The 17143-nt window shown below is 33.0% G+C and overlaps 3 protein-coding genes across 3 annotated transcripts in view; all 3 read left to right on the top strand.

The window, feature by feature from the left end:
- LOC118761795 (cadherin-23-like) overlaps positions 1–8717 on the top strand; it is a gene marked incomplete at its 3' end in the record, with an annotated part of 22077 nt that extends 13360 nt beyond the window's left edge. The window contains exons 9-15 of the mRNA XM_036499952.1: positions 208–1863; positions 2593–2737; positions 2902–2980; positions 5334–5421; positions 5665–5778; positions 6233–6332; positions 6766–8717. Coding sequence (XP_036355845.1) covers positions 208–1863; positions 2593–2737; positions 2902–2980; positions 5334–5421; positions 5665–5778; positions 6233–6332; positions 6766–8717 — 4134 coding nt within the window. The remainder of the gene's footprint in view (positions 1–207; positions 1864–2592; positions 2738–2901; positions 2981–5333; positions 5422–5664; positions 5779–6232; positions 6333–6765) is intronic.
- The window catches only part of LOC118761794 (protocadherin gamma-A3-like), a 20026-nt gene extending 2883 nt beyond the window's left edge, over positions 1–17143 (top strand). The window contains exon 2 of the mRNA XM_036499951.1: positions 16401–17143. Within this exon, the coding sequence (XP_036355844.1) occupies positions 16439–17143 (705 nt within the window). The 5' untranslated portion in view covers positions 16401–16438. The remainder of the gene's footprint in view (positions 1–16400) is intronic.
- LOC118761793 lies at positions 8712–10326 on the top strand. Its single transcript, XM_036499950.1, has 3 exons — positions 8712–9100; positions 9863–10007; positions 10172–10326. Exons 1-3 carry the CDS (start codon positions 8729–8731, stop codon positions 10249–10251), a joined length of 597 nt encoding a protein of 198 aa, XP_036355843.1. The 5' UTR covers positions 8712–8728; the 3' UTR covers positions 10252–10326.

Below are 17143 nucleotides of genomic sequence, written 5' to 3'. Positions count from 1 at the left end.
AGCGAACCATTTTCTCTCTCTGTCACAAAACAGAAGGGTATTTTCATACCTGCGCTAATTCTAGAAGATAGATTAGACAGGGAACTCAATGACTATTATATGTTGATACTAGAAGCTAAAGATGGAGGGAACCCACCAAAAACAGCTTCACTCAAAGTACACATATCTGTAACAGATGTTAATGATAATACACCTGTATTTCCACAGGAAATCTACAACATCTCTATAAGTAATTCACATCAAAGACATTTACCAATTCTTACTTTAAAAGCTTCAGATCAAGATTCTGGAGACAATGGAAAGATTTCTTATCATTTCAACCATAAAACATCTCGAAATATCCAGAAATATTTTGTTTTAGATAAGAACACTGGAGATTTGTTTTTACATGACAATTTTCAGTTTACTAAAATGCAGTCTTATAAATTATTTATTGAAGCACGAGATGGAGGAAATCCACCCTTAAGTTCTTTAACCAAAGTCCAGATTCACATTATTAATAACCAGAATACTGCTCCATTGATAAATATAGATTTTGTATCTCCTTTAACAGAGAGTTCAGCAGCAGTTTCTGAAGCAAGTAAAATTGGTAGTTTTATAGCTTATGTTATGGTCACTGACACTGATAGTGGACCTAATGGTGAGGTTATCTGTGATTTAAAACATGATAAATTTAAACTTGCCAAAATAGATTCTAAAGAATATAAAATGATTGTTAAGGGCCATCTTGACAGAGAAATAAGGGACCACTATAAAGTATCTATTGTGTGTCATGACATGGGGTCACCTCAACTAGAAAGTAAAAAATATTTCTCTGTCAAAGTAACTGATGTCAATGATGTAGAACCACATTTTACCAAAGAGACATTCCAATTCCTCACCTACGAAAACCAGAAAGTTGACTTCCCTATTGGCTTCATCAATGCTACAGACCCTGATCTTGGAGATGGAGGCCAACTTACATATTCTATCATCAATGATAACAACAATGATAACATTCCTTTCCAACTGACCAAATATGGATTCATTTCTACATCACAATCAATAGATCGAGAAATGAAAGATATCTATAAGTTCAACGTTTTAGTGAAAGATAATGGAACACCTTCTCTCAATGACACTGCCAATATTGTTATTGAGATTCTAGATAAAAATGATAATGCTCCGTATTTTACGTTTCCTAATAATGACCCTTACAATCTCGATGTCCACTACCATCCACACAGTAAGAAGGACATCACAATTCTGAGAGCATCTGACAAAGACACTGGAAACAATGCTTTCCTCACATATGGAATACTGAGATCCAATGATAAAAACCTGTTTACAGTGAACTCACACACTGGTGTGTTATCTTTCTCTCGCACAGTTTACCAAAATGATGCAGGAACATATGAGCTGCAGTTTATAGTGAAAGACGGTGGTACTCCAGTTCAATCAGCAACAACTGCTATCATACTAACACTGTTTGTTAGTAATGATACATCTCCAATGTTGACTGCTGTGCCATTCCAGTCTGGTCACGACCTGAATATGACTTGGGTAATTATCATTGTAGCAGCAGCTGTAATACTATCTGTGGCTATTGTAGTGTCCATAACACTGTGTGTTTTCAGATGTATTAATCACACGAATAACTCACCCACAACAGCAGAGAATCCCAACTTTCTCTCTCAGACTGAGATGAGACAATTACTGTATCAGACTAACAATCCTGTTGCAATAACGAGAAATGCAGAAGAGATATTTAACCGAAATCTTCAGACAATAAAATCTAAAAGTCAGTTTTTTCTGGAGATGGAACAGACACCAGATGAGTGGAAATTCTCAACAACACAAAGGAGACTTCCACCTGTGCCTCAGGTAAATATTATCTTGTTTTTGATATCCTTATGATTTTAAATACAAGAGTATTCTTTCCATTAGTGATGTATGTTCAAATATTTCTATAAAATATCAACTTTAGATTCTAATGTACATGTATTGTTTTTAATAATCAAATGTCATAGTTTATTTTGACATTCTGAATTAATTATTCTTTATTTAGTGATAGCAAAGCGGTCACAATGCCTATTATAGAAATACAATACTCTTAATATAAAGACTGTTTTATTAGGAGTGATCTAACTCTGTATTAATGCAAGATCCCTTTTTCTGTGATTATGTTGCAAAATAAACCTTGTTTGGTCACATTCTATGTGAGGATCTTGTTGAGCCTACGAAGTGTTCAGCCGAACCTTGTATTTGTTACATATTATATTCTATTTCGTGTATTTTGTACATTTAAGTGATTTATTACAAAAATATACTGCATTTATTTTGTGAAAGATTCAATGATTTTTTCTTCATTTTATACTTAACCAAATAGATATATTTAAAATTTGTGCATTAATATCTAACCTATACATTTGTTATGATTTATTTTTGACTCTAATGCATTTTAATTAAATAAGAAAATATTTAATTATAATATTTTTTATTTTGAAAAATAAAATGTTCCTTTTTTCTATAACACAGGGAATATACTAGAATGCAAATGTAGATGTTTTTCTCTTTTTAACATTATGTTTCACTCTGTTTTCTAATCAACAGAGATGTGACTCAATCCATAGTCAAGAACGTCGCACCAGTTCCATTATGTCTTACAACAGTGACACCTTAACATCCCAAAAGGACAGAGAAGCTAGCAAGAGTAATGGCAAGACTAAACCATATGATGAGATACCTGCAGAACCAGGTAACTTTTATCAAAACATAACATATAAATGTAATTGCCTTTATTACTGTAGGACAATATATAATGTTATGCTTAGTGTAATACAAGATCAATGTTTCTATCTTTATATATTGGAGTTGTTATATTGAAATGTAATTTGTGTTTGTATATTTGATATTTTGCAGAATATACCAATGACAATCCAGTGGCAGCCACAATACTAAAGGGACAACAAATACAAGATACCTATCTACAGCCAACATAGTAGATGTTCCATGACTATTGTTAAATGATTCCCTCTCACACCAAATCTTATACAATACTTTATATTCATATAAAAATATCAACTCTATGTTTCTTTCATCCATCACACACGTAAGGGGCCTTACAGCGGCATCTCTTATGACCCCTAATTTCCATCTGTGGTAAATTAATTGTTACAAACACCCAACTCTACATTACCATAGTTAATTATTATAGTTATTTTCCCGTCAGTTTTAGTATAGACATTTCACTAAGCATAGATAAATTAGTCTGAGTCATCCTCGGAAGTTTAATTATGTTGTTTTCATTTGACACCAATTCTAAAATGTACTTTCATTTGTTTTACCTTTATTTACAACTTTTCTCTTAGCTTTTTCTCATTGTATCAACTCAAGAAGTAATTTATCCCTCACATTGATAAAACATTCTCTATTTTCCCTTGAAAGTTTAGTCAAATTTTTTTCATAGAAATTACTGAATTGTCATCTCACAACTTGCATGATACTAAGAAATATAATTATAAAATTATAAATTTTTTAATAGAAATTCCTTTTTACTAAGACTAAATATATAATAAAGTCATATTACTAATTATACCCCTGTAAATTATCAAGCTGCTTCAGTGTAATATGAATTCTTTTATTTGATGTGTTTGTGTGACACAGACCACATTGCAGTAATTTCCTATTGGATGAGAGAGATTTTCTATATTTCTTTCAATATTGAAAGTGAGGCTGATAGCTTTTTTCTTTGTTCATCATACACACAATTGTGTGTGTGTGTGTGTGTGTGTGTGTGTGGAGGACATAGAGTTGTAACTAGCACACACCAGCATCTGGCTAACATCTCACCTCCCACTACATACAGCAACTGTCACACTATTATATCAGCAGTTACACAGGAACAGCAGCAGCAGCAGCAGTAACACAGGAACACTACTACAACAGCAGCAGTACCACTATAATACCACTACAGCAGCAGTAGCAGCAGTTGGAGTGGAACACTACAGCAGGATACACATCATCCATCACACACAACTACAGTGAAGGATTAAACAATGCAGGTAAGTCTCTCTCTCTCCCTTTCTTCTCTTTATTATCTTTTCATATTCATTATAACATTTATATTATTTGTGTTTCTAATGAAAGACAGGGTAAGGATAATATCTAAAATGTCTGCCATGTTGTATATATACAGGGACTGGGACAGTGGAGGATCGAGAGATCTAGCCATCACTGCCACCATTAACAACAATAACTGCAGTAATACAATTACTTTGAACTGGATTACATCTTTTAATCTCAGAATCACATATGTATCGCTACAATATATATTATATACATTTGTGTAAAGTATATAATCATTTAAAGTCACAAAACATTGATTTGTACCCAATGAAACTAGGTGTTAATAATGTCTATCGATGTTGCTTGTATCTTTGTTGTTGTAATAGTTCGCTAATTAAATCTTAATTTGCTGTAGCTTCAATTAACTCTAACAGATCACCTTTATCCGTATGTGTGTGTGTGTGTGTGTGTATATATATATATATATATATATACCCTTTTGAATATCTGTTATGTATTCTTTTGTATAGAATAGATCAAGAATATTTATCATCATCATCATCATCATCAATATTATTATGTATTGTCCTAATTTCAGTTTTCATTTCCATTTCCTGCCAAGTATCTTTCCGACTTCTAGAGCAAAGAAACTCGCTGTATGCATTTGTAGACCATTTAAATAAACACATGAGATTGTTCATTTACAAAGCCAAAGTTATGTAAAAAAGATGTTGATAAATATTATTTAGTGTAGATTTGTTATTTAAGATATTTGTCAGGAGATATAAATTGATGATATTGTCATCTGTTGTTAAAATATATTAATCCTGACAAGAGATGGATTAAATAGGGATTAAATTACTTTTATTACAATTAATTTGATAAGAAAGTTATCTGCATATTTTGTGAAGATAATTATACATATTTTTCCATCAAAAACATATCACTCCACCATTTTATAATTCCCATTTTTGTAAAATATTTCCACATAATTTTATAATCTATTCTTTGTCAGTTATTTGTGAAATAAATCAAGACATCTTCTATCCAGGTTATTAGGTTTCTTAGATACACTTATCCTACATTTCTGTGAAACAGGTATATTATTATCAAATGTCTTTCACCCTCTCTGATACCAACTTGCCTCCAATTGTGCCAGGTTTTATGATATTAACTTCCTTCTTAAAGTGCTTTAAATTAAAGCTTTCCATCAAATTTCATCTTGATTTGTGTTCCAATCACCAGATTCATTTTGACAAAGTTATTTTACTAAATTTTTGCTGTAGTTTTGAAATTGATCGAAACAAAAGCAATGTATTCCAACAGAAATACGGTAACAAAAGAGAGAAATTCCAACCAACAAGACACAATAAAGTACATTTAGGTTATCATGTCCTTAATCTTTCGCTCTGCAAACCTAAACTTCATTAATTAAATATCTCGAGAGACTACTGTTCATTAATTTCACAATATATTTTACTTCTCTTTTGATTAGGACCTACCATCAGCTTAGAGTAGAATTGCTGTTGTTTTCATATTGTATATATCATTAATCTCCAACGACTAAAATCTTTCTCTGTGATGTAAATTTAAAGGGTTTTAATATTTCCTTGTCAGAGTCTGCATTATTCAAGCTGTCAACATTCTGTCATCATTTCTGGTTTATTATATTCAGGATTACTTTATCAAGTATATTCATCTATTTGTGAGACTGTAGAATCAGATTTGAAGGTTGGGCTGCCTTTTACTACCACAGACAGAATGACCATATAAAAGTTCTTGCATTGGCTCAGACCATCACTTTACATCACATATCAAAGTCTGGTTCTCAGCTAGATGGAGACATGGTGTAACTGCAACAATAGATCTGTGGATCATACCTAATTGTTCCCCTCGCCTTCCTCTGTACCTTAGCACTGCTTCATCAGAGTAGTTTTTAATACTAATCTTGTTTAATTTCTAAATTTTGCTACACTCCTACTCAATTAAGGAGGTTTATTTTTTTCTTTGTTTTTTTAAGTTACTTAACAACGTCACTGGTACCAATATCAGGAAAGGCATCCAGTATACACTATAAAAAATTTAGCATTAAGAAGGGCATCAAGCCATAGAAACCATGTGATATTAGGGCCCGATGCCGCTCTGTCACTCTTCAGATCTTATCAAACTGCCCAATATATGCCAGCATGGAAAATGGACATTAGATAATGCTGATGACAATGAGTCCACTGCCGCCACCAACAATGACGACTATGGTGTTGGTGATGATGAAGTACTTCTCTTAAGTATAGTTGCATTACACATTTGATCTTGTTCTTTGTCACTATCAACATGGTGCTTCTCTATAAAGAGATGTATTCCTGGCATAAAAGGAATATTATTAACCTTTTGTTTAGTTCGTATTTTGATCAGCATGAACCAATGTTTTCAGCATGAACCAATTGATTTCCATAAACCAATATTATACTTTCTAATGCTTCCAACCTGTATCACAGAAGCTAATTTTAAATTATTCAGTTGTGTCTACCGGACTTTATTAAGAAATAGCAATAACATTTAGAAAAATTATTGTTTTTTAAATTTAATTTCATTTAAATATCTTTGTTGTCTTTATAGCAATTTCTCTTGCTCAAATGTGATGAAGAATTCCAGACATGACAGCATATATTGGTCTACTGTGTCTTCTACATTTACTGATCACCCTTGTACTGTCCATAGATATTACATACTATGTCAAGGAAGAAGGCAGACCTCACACCTATATAGGAGACATTGCTGTTGACTCCAACTTATCACACCCTCTCACACATCAACAACACACTCTCATTACATTTACACAACTACAAAGGACAGTCGAGAGTGGTTCTCACTTATTTAATGTCACCAACTCAGGAAAACTATACACTACTCAAACACTGGATGCTGAGTCTCTGTGTACATACAACAAGGAATGTTCCAAAATTGTCAAAGTAGCAGTGAGGAAAGAAGAAACTTTTATGAAGATTCTAAGGATAAAAATATTAATAGAAGACATCAATGACCACTCACCAGAATTCCCAAAGAATGAAGTTCAAATTGAATTTCTTGAGAGTCACCTTCAAGGTACTAAAATCTCACTTTTAAATGCCATTGATCAAGATATTTCAATACAGAATTCACAAATAACATATATGATTAAGAAAAGTAAAAGAGAACCATTTTCTCTCTCAGTTGAAAAGCGATATGATGGTGTTTTCATACCAGCTCTAGTTTTAGGAGACAAATTAGACAGGGAACTCAAAGATTCATATATGTTGACTCTGGAAGCTAAAGATGGAGGAAACCCTCCCAAAACAGCTATACTCAAGGTACACATATCTGTGACAGATGTCAATGATAATGTACCTGTATTTTCACAGAAACTTTACAACATCTCTATAAGTAATTCACATCAAAGACATTTGCCAATTTTTACTTTAAAGGCCACAGATAAAGATTCTGGAGACAATGGAAAGATTTCTTACCATTTCAACCACAAAACCTCTCGAAATATCCAGAAATATTTTGTATTAAATAAGAAGACTGGAGATCTGTTTTTACATGACAGCTTTCAATTTAGTAAAAAGCAATCATATAAATTATTTATTGAAGCACAGGATGAAGGAAATCCACATTTAAGTTCTGTAACCAAAGTCCAGATTCACATTATTAATAACCAGAATAATGCTCCATTGATAAATATAGATTTTGTATCTCCTTTATCAGAGAGCTCAGCAGCAGTTTCAGAAGCAAGTAAAATTGGTAGTTTTATAGCTTATGTTATGGTCACTGACACCGATAATGGACCTAATGGTGAGGTTATCTGTGATTTAAAACATGATAAGTTTAAACTTGCCAAAATAGATTCTAAAGAATATAAAATGATTGTTAAGGGTCATCTTGACAGAGAAATAAGGGACCACTATAAAGTATCTATTGTGTGTCATGACATGGGGTCACCTCAACTAGAAAGTAAAAAATATTTCTCTGTCAAAGTAACTGATGTCAATGATGTAGAACCACATTTTACCAAAGAGGCATTCCAATTCCTCACCTATGAAAACCAGAAAGTTGACTTCCCTATTGGCTTCATCAATGCTACTGACCCTGATCTTGGAGATGGAGGCCAACTTACATATTCTATCATCAATGATAACAACAATGATAACATTCCTTTCCAACTGACAAAATATGGATTCATTTCTACATCACAACCAATAGATCGAGAAATGAAAGACATCTATAAGTTCAAGGTTTTAGTGAAAGATAATGGAACACCTTCTCTCAATGACACTGCCAATATTGTTATTGAGATTCTAGATAAAAATGATAATGCTCCGTATTTTACGTTTCCTAATAATGACCCTTACAATCTCGATGTCCACTACCATCCACACAGTAAGAAGGACATCACAATTCTGAGAGCATCTGACAAAGACACTGGAAACAATGCTTTCCTCACATATGGAATACTGAGATCCAATGATAAAAACCTGTTTACAGTGAACTCACACACTGGTGTGTTATCTTTCTCTCGCACAGTTTACCAAAATGATGCAGGAACATATGAGCTGCAGTTTATAGTGAAAGACGGTGGTACTCCAGTTCAATCAGCAACAACTGCTATCATACTAACACTGTTGTTAGTAATGATACATCTCCAATGTTGACTGCTGTGCCATTCCAGTCTGGTCACGACCTGAATATGACTTGGGTAATTATCATTGTAGCAGCAGCTGTAATACTATCTGTGGCTATTGTAGTGTCCATAACACTGTGTGTTTTCAGATGTATTAATCACACAAATAACTCACCCACAACAGCAGAGAATCCCAACTTTCTCTCTCAGACTGAGATGAGACAATTACTGTATCAGACTAACAATCCTGTTGCAATAACGAGAAATGCAGAAGAGATATTTAACCGAAATCTTCAGACAATAAAATCTAAAAGTCAGTTTTTTCTGGAGATGGAACAGACACCAGATGAGTGGAAATTCTCAACAACACAGAGGAGACTTCCACCTGTGCCTCAGGTAAATATATTTTAAAATAATTTTCTTGTTAGATATTTGTGATCAATATTTCTGAAAACATGTTTTATATATTTTATTTCATTTACATGTCATATCATATTCCTTATATCTTCTTTATAAAAGATTATTGATACTCTTACTCTTTACTCTTTTACTTGTTTCAGTCATTTGACTGCGGCCATGCTGGAGCACCACCTTTTAGTACTTATTCTATCGGTCTCTTTTTGCCGAACCGCTAAGTGACGGGGACCTAAACACACCAGCATCGGTTGTCAAGCAATGCTAGGGGGACAAACACAGACACACAAACACACACACATATACATATATATACATATATACGACAGGCTTCTTTCAGTTTCCGTCTACCAAATCCACTCACAAGGCATTGGTCAGCCCGGGGCTATAGCAGAAGACACTTGCCCAAGATGCCACGCAGTGGGACTGAACCCGCAACCGTGTGGTTGGTTAGCAAGCTACTTACCACACAGCCACTCCTGCGCCTATAATATCAGTGCCCCGGGTGAGGCATTTCATAAATTTACTTTTTGGAGAAGCAATTATAAATATTTCTTTGCACTAATATATTTGTTAATTCTCTCCTCAATGTTTATTATAATTTACTAAGAAAATCTTCAATTATATTTTTGTTGAATTCAAAGCTTTAATCTGTTCTTTCATTCTAGGAACATTCCAGAATATAGATGCAATTGCTACTTTTATTTTATATTGTTTCACCCTGCTTTGTTTTCTAATCCACAGAGATGTGATTCAATCCATAGTCAAGGACGTCGTACCAGTTCCATCATGTCTTACAACAGTGACACCTTAACATCCCAAAAGGACAGAGAAGCTAGCAAGAGTAATGGCAAGACTAAACCATATGATGAGATACCTGCAGAACCAGGTAACTTTTATCAAAACATAACATATAAATGTAATTGCCTTTATTACTGTAGGACAATATATAATGTTATGCTTAGTGTAATACAAGATCAATGTTTCTACCTTTATATATTGGAGTTGTTATATTGAAATGTAATTTGTGTTTGTATATTTGATATTTTACAGAATATACCAATGACAATCCAGTTGCATCCACAATACTAAAGGGACAACAAATACAAGATACCTATCTACAGCCAACATAGTAGATGTTCCATGACTATTGTTAAATGATTCTCTCTCACACCAAATCTTATACAATACTTTATATTCCTATAAAAATATCAACTCTATGTTTTTTTCACACATCGCACACATAAACGGCCAACAGTATCTTCCTTATGGTGTATAATTTCCATGTCTGATACTTAAATAATGTTAATATTTTAAACTATATTTCCATACTTCTTTAGTTTGTTTCAACTGTTATAGATTTTATTTTTCTCATATTCATCTAAAAACCCTAATTTTACATGAAGTAGTTCATAACTCATTTCATAATATTTACCTGAAATATATGATTATATTTCAAAACCAACTAAGGAAATCGTATATTTATTGTATTATAGAATTTGTAAGTTAAGCATCAGACAAATTCATAAATATTCAAAGATAAAAAGTTAGAATTAATTATTTTCCACCATTATATAGCAGTTTAAAATCAATATTAGCGTCAAATATAATTTTGAATTTAAATAATTATAAAGATTAATTTCTAGACTAGAATATCAAATAGTTTATAACTTGAAGATAAAAGGAAAATATGAAGTTTCTTTGCTTATTAATATTAAACACAAACGAAATTCTTAGCACTACAAACTGCTTTACTTCCATGTGGCTTCTGTTATTTGATGTGTTTGTGTGACACAGACAACATTGCAATAATTTCCTATTGGATGAGAGAGATTTTCTATATTTCTTTCAATATTGAAAGTGAGGCTGATAGCTTTTTTCTTTGTTCATCATACACACAATTGTGTGTGTGTGTGTGTGTGTGGAGGACATAGAGTTGTAACTAGCACACACCAGCATCTGGCTAACATCTCACCTCCCACTACATACAGCAACTGTCACACTATTATATCAGCAGTTACACAGGAACAGCAGCAGCAGCAGCAGTAACACAGGAACACTACTACAACAGCAGCAGTACCACTATAATACCACTACAGCAGCAGCAGCAGTAGTTGGAGTGGAACACTACAGCAGGATACACATCATCCATCACACACAACTACAGTGAAGGATTAAACAATGCAGGTAAGTCTCTCTCTCTCTCTCTCTCTCTCTTATTATCTTTTCATATTCATTATAACATTTATATTATTTGTGTTTCTAATGAAAGACAGGGTAAGGATAATATCTAAAATGTCTGCCATGTTGTATATATACAGGGACTGGGACAGTGGAGGATCGAGAGATCTAGCCATCACTTCCACCATTAACAACACAACTGCAGTAGACATTGTAATGCAATTACTTCAATCTGGATTACACCTTTTAATGTCAGAATCACACAAGACAACATTATACAAGAAATATTAAAAAACATATATATTGCTATAAAGAATATTGGTCTAATATAGTCTAAACTAGTTGTATATATATATATTTTATTTCACTGTCAGAAGACATCACTAACCAGTAAGACTGGGTGTTGACTAATGTATGTCAGTATAGTTTATATCTGTTTTGTTGTAATAACTCACTAATTAAATTTTCAATGTACTGTGATAGATTATTAATATCCATTTTATAGATATACATATATATATTGTAAATAATAAACTAAGGATGTTTATTGTTATTACTGATATTATTTTCAAGGTGGCAAGTTTGCAGAATTATTGGCAGACAACAGAAAATGCTTTATGGCATTTTATTTGTCTTTACCTTCTGATTTCAAAGACTACCAGGATGAAATAAGTACCAGATAAGCAGTGGGGTTGATGTAATCAATTAACCCTTACCCATCCAAAATTTCAGGCTTTGTGCTTATGGTAGAAAGGTTTATATTTTATAATTAAGATGTTGATAAATATTATTTAATGTAGATTTGTTATTTAAGGTATTTATTGTGAGTTAGAAACTGACGATATTGTCAACTGTTGTTAAAATCTATTAACTCTGACAACAATTGATGAATTTTGAGAATCAGAAATAATATCATCGTCTTTCAACAAACTATCATACATCACATTAATGTAGTTGTTATTATAATATACCAAAACATCACAGAAATTTATTATATTTAGCAGTATAATACGAAACATATAAATGGAGGTTTAATTATCATCATTATACTTCACTTAATAAATAGTTCTAAATATCTCTGTCTGATACTTATCAATTTTTTGTTTTCATTATTAACTTCCAGCGAAATATTCAATAATCCCCATCTACTTATGAATAAAATGTATTGTGAATTATTACACAAAATTTTACACACTGTTTTGTGTATGTCATTAACACCTTTGTACCAAATTCTCATAATTATTTTTTCTATAAATTAAATATTTCATTCAAATTAAATATGAAGTATTCCTTAAAGATATTGGACAAATATGGCTACTAAATATCTTCTTTCAAATTTATCAACATCTTTTAATCCATCTGTGTGAGATTTCGTACCAATAATATTCTGTTAATAATTTTTAGTACTTCTTAAATGCATTTCTTAGGATTAGAATAAATATTCTAATCCTAAGCTGCTTTTACAAAAGAGGTTGAGAGTAAGAGAAGTCAACTAGAGATTGTCTTGTTATATTTTCTGAAAAATACATATTTGTATGTAAAGCAATGAAAAGACTATGTAGTTTTTTATTGATTTAGTGGATAATTCACAGAGCTTTTCTGCCTTCTCCTATCAATGTAATTCTCATTGCTAAACATATCCTTTCACCTACTGGTAACAGAATGGCACATTGACATGAAGCAAATATTATTGTCCAAAGGAAAGGACTTTGATGATTGTCAACTCTGTCTAGTGTTGTTGATTCAGTTTTAGGCTCAGCTGACACCTATTTTTCAGCTTTCACAAATCTCTGGAAATAGCATAAATTGTCATTAGGGTGTTTTTTCGTTCAGAGCCACTTTTCAATTATTTAAAGAGTTATTTTGTATACAGCATCCAGTACATCACACCATTATTTATCACTGATGCCATTGTCACATTGCAGTTATTTCTCTGATCTCATCATCATCATCATCATCATCGTTTAACGTCCGTTTTCCGTGCTAGCACGGGTTGGACGGACAGCACGGTTTGGACGGAGCTCGTGTTGTAATTATGTAAATAATTGTGGTAAAAAAAATATTCATAATTCTTTTACTTTATATAAAATAGTCCCTTACTGCAAACAAATATTATACATTTATTTCCTTTAGCATGTAAATATTGTGAGATTATTTCTTCATTTGATGAAAAGATCTCTCTTGTTTCTAAGTCAATCACAATTGTCACTACGTTTTTTGTTCTCTTTCTTCAATTAAGCTGTATATTTCATTGCCAGTGCCGCCAGACTGGCTCCTGTGCAGGTAGCACATAAAAACACCTTTTGAGCATGGTCATTGCCAGAACTGCCTGACTGGCTTTCATGCCAGTGGCATGTAAAATCACCCACTACACTCGGAGTGGTTGGCGTTAGGAAGGGCATCCAGTTGTAGAAACTTTGCCAGATCAGATTGGAGCCTGGTGCAGCCTTCTGGCTCTCCAGACCTCAGTCAAACTGTCCAACCCATGCCAGCATGGAAAGCGAACGTTAAACGACAAAGATGATATGTCACCTTGACTCGCTTCCATGCCGGTGTCACGTAAAAAGCACCATCCAATCTCAGTCAATGTCAGCCCCCTGTGACCCCTGTGCCAGTGACTCGTAAAAAAGTACCCACTGCACTCTTGGAGTGGTTGGCGTTAGGAAGGGCACCCAGCTGTAGAAACACTGCCAGATCAGACTGGAGCCTGGTGCAGTCTCCTGGCTTCCCAGACCCCAGTCAAACCGTCCAACCCATGCTAGCATGGAAAGCAGACGTTAAACGACGATGATGATGACAGAGAGTAAATGTTATATTCCAGCATGTAGCAATCCTTATAACTGTTCAAACATGGTGACATTTGGGTTGAGAATTTATATTTTCTATCTCCTCATCTTTATCATCATATGTACATATTGGATTAGACAGTTCCCTCGATTCTTTACTCTCCACCATCCTGTTTCCACATTAAAATGAAATGCAGAAACATTCATTCCAAAATTGTTCTCGGAACAGGAAAAAGTAACTGTATCGTTAGGATTGTGACGGTAGATATTTTTATCAAATAGTTTCTGTAATCGGTCAGAGGGTTGGGACAAGCAATTTAAATTGAGCTCCAGACATGTCATATCTCACTTTGATACTCATTTTTAATATAGTGTTTTATTATTTCAGTATAGATATATTTTTGAAGAAATACATTAATCTATTGATAAATTATGAACATTAAACCTAAAACATGATTGCTAACGTTTAATCCAACAACAGAATTTTCTGAGAGACAACGTAAAACATTGAGACTAGATAAACAACACAATAATTAAGATAAATGAGTGAGGTTTATTCGAGGGAGATAACTCTCGTTATGTATTGTTAGATCACGGAAGACTATTCAGTAGGGTGGAGCGAAAAGTGCAACTTTCGAAATTGGTAACCAAGAATCGATATTTTGTTGCAGTGAGGTGGCAGAAACGTTAGCATGCCGGGCGAAATGCGTAGCCGTATTTCGTCTGTCGTTACGTTGTGAGTTCAAATTCCGCCGAAGTCGACTTTGCCTTTCATCCTTTCGGGGTCGATAAATTAAGTACCAGTTATGCACTGGGATTGATGTAATCGACTTAATACCTATGTCTGTCCTTGTCTGTCCCCTCTGTGTTTAGCCCCTTATGCGTAATAAAGAAATAGATATTTTGTTGTGAATTAGGTTAAAAAGAAAAGTGTATAAAGAACATTGCGATTAAATATGCTTTTCAGGCTCCGCAACACAATTGAAAAATTTAAAAATCGCTATTTTTGGTCAAATTTTGGATTTCATCGATTATAAGTCGTAATGTATATATATTTCTACATAGCAAAATGCAAAACAGTAAATATAGTATCCTTAAGAGGTTGCATACCAAGTTTCAATACAATTGATTAATATCTTGAGGTTCGCACTGACTATATAGAGAACGGGAGTGTGAACTTCTCTCCAGTGCCACTGCAGCAGTCATTGTGTGTGGATGTACATGGTACGTGTGAAGTTTTCTGCTTTGTACCTTGACTTTAGGCCATTGTATTAAAATTAACGATCACGTTAAATTTAGTGTTGTTTACATTTAGTGATGACTCGTAAGCCAATAACGCACCATGATATTGAATGCCCAATATTTGGTACTCCATATGATCTTAGCAAGTGAGTTTTGCCAACTAGGTGGGACATACTAAAATGTGTTTTATTTGAACAAGATAAAGAAAAGAATATAGTTAAGAAAGATCCTTCATTTAAACAAATTTTCGAGATTGAGGCAGAAAAGATAATACTTCTTTGGCAAAAGGCATCCATCCCTTGTGTTACAATTGAGTCAGTTAAACTAAAAATCTTGAACTTTTATCTAAAGTATCAAGCATTACTAAATCTGGGAGAAATAGAAAAAATGTTCCATCATTTCAAACAGTGTAATGTGTTTAAGAAAAATGCAACAAAAGATTTATTTGACATTTTTTATTGGAAATATTTTTATCACCAAAATGTGTCAAGAATCAAAAATTGGTTTATATGTAATTTTATTTTAATGTGTGTGTGATCTAGACCTCATGTAACACATATATTCAGTGACCTAGTATTAAAAATAATAAAGGAAACAAAGTCACAAAGTCTATTTCTTTCACATAATTTCGAAATTTCAAGTGTGTGGTGGACCCTGAAGATATAAATTGTAGACCTTGAGATTTTAACACTCTTGTTTTTAAATAATTTCGCGAAAGAAAATCAATTTGTAACAATGAATATAAAAAATAAAATGAGGAATGCAAATGTGTTATAAATTGATTTTTTGCTCATTATTCAAAATTTCACGTGGGCTGTGGAGCCTGAAGATGTATATTTAAGAACTTCAGATTTTAACACAGTTGTTTATAAAGGATTTTGCAATGAAAAATATATTTTTGGAAACATATTTAAAAAAACTGTGTAAAAAGTACCTTTTTTTGCTCCACGTTCAATTTTGACAAATGGAACACGTTTCCAGATAGAAATAGATGTGTCACAGTGATTATTGTAAATATAATTAGATTTGTTGAATTATAAATAAACTTTAAATGTATTTCTCATGTTTTGTAGCAATTTCTCCTGCTGAAATGTGATGAAGAATTCCAGACATGACAGCATATATTGGTCTACTGTGTCTTCTACATTTACTGATCACCCTTGTACTGTCCATAGATATTACATACCATGTCAAGGAAGAAGACAGACCTCACACCTATATAGGAGACATTGCTGTTGACTCTAACTTATCACACCCTCTCACACATCAACAACACACTCTCATTACATTTACACAACTACAAAGGACAGTCGAGAGTGGTTCTCACTTATTTAATGTCACCAACTCAGGAAAACTATACACAACTCAGACACTGGATGCAGAGTCCCTGTGTACATACAACAAAGAATGTTCCAGAATAGTTAAAGTAGCAGTGAGAAAAGGAAAAACATTTATGAAGATTCTAAAAATTAAAATATTAATAGATGACATCAATGACCATTCTCCAGAATTTCCACAGAATGAAATCACAATAAAGTTTTTAGAGAGAGATTTTAAAGGTACTAAAATCCCACTTTTAAATGCCATTGATGAAGATATTTCAATAAAAAATTCCCAAATTACATATATGATCAAGAAAAGTAAAAGAGAACCATTTTCACTCTCTGTCACAAAACACAAAGGTATTTTCACACCTGAAATAATTCTTGAAGATAAGTTAGACAGGGAAGTAAAAGACTCATACATGTTAACCTTGAAGCTAAAGATGGAGGGAATCCTCCCAAAACAGCTACACTCAAGGTACACATATCTGTAA

This window comes from Octopus sinensis, unplaced genomic scaffold (genome assembly GCF_006345805.1).
Source record: "Octopus sinensis unplaced genomic scaffold, ASM634580v1 Contig17447, whole genome shotgun sequence".
NCBI classification, from domain to species: Eukaryota; Metazoa; Mollusca; class Cephalopoda; order Octopoda; family Octopodidae; genus Octopus; species Octopus sinensis.
The sequence above is the reverse complement of the archived record's forward strand: the minus strand, read 5'-3'. Positions and strand labels throughout refer to the sequence as shown.

Bases quoted from the DNA above. Each gene is read 5' to 3' on its own strand.
- LOC118761793 (XM_036499950.1), top strand. From the start codon at position 8,729: ATGTTGACTGCTGTGCCATTCCAGTCTGGTCACGACCTGAATATGACT. The intron at 9,101-9,862 runs GTAAATATATTT...TCTAATCCACAG, and splicing joins GACTTCCACCTGTGCCTCAG to AGATGTGATTCAATCCATAG. The intron at 10,008-10,171 runs GTAACTTTTATC...GATATTTTACAG, and splicing joins TGAGATACCTGCAGAACCAG to AATATACCAATGACAATCCA.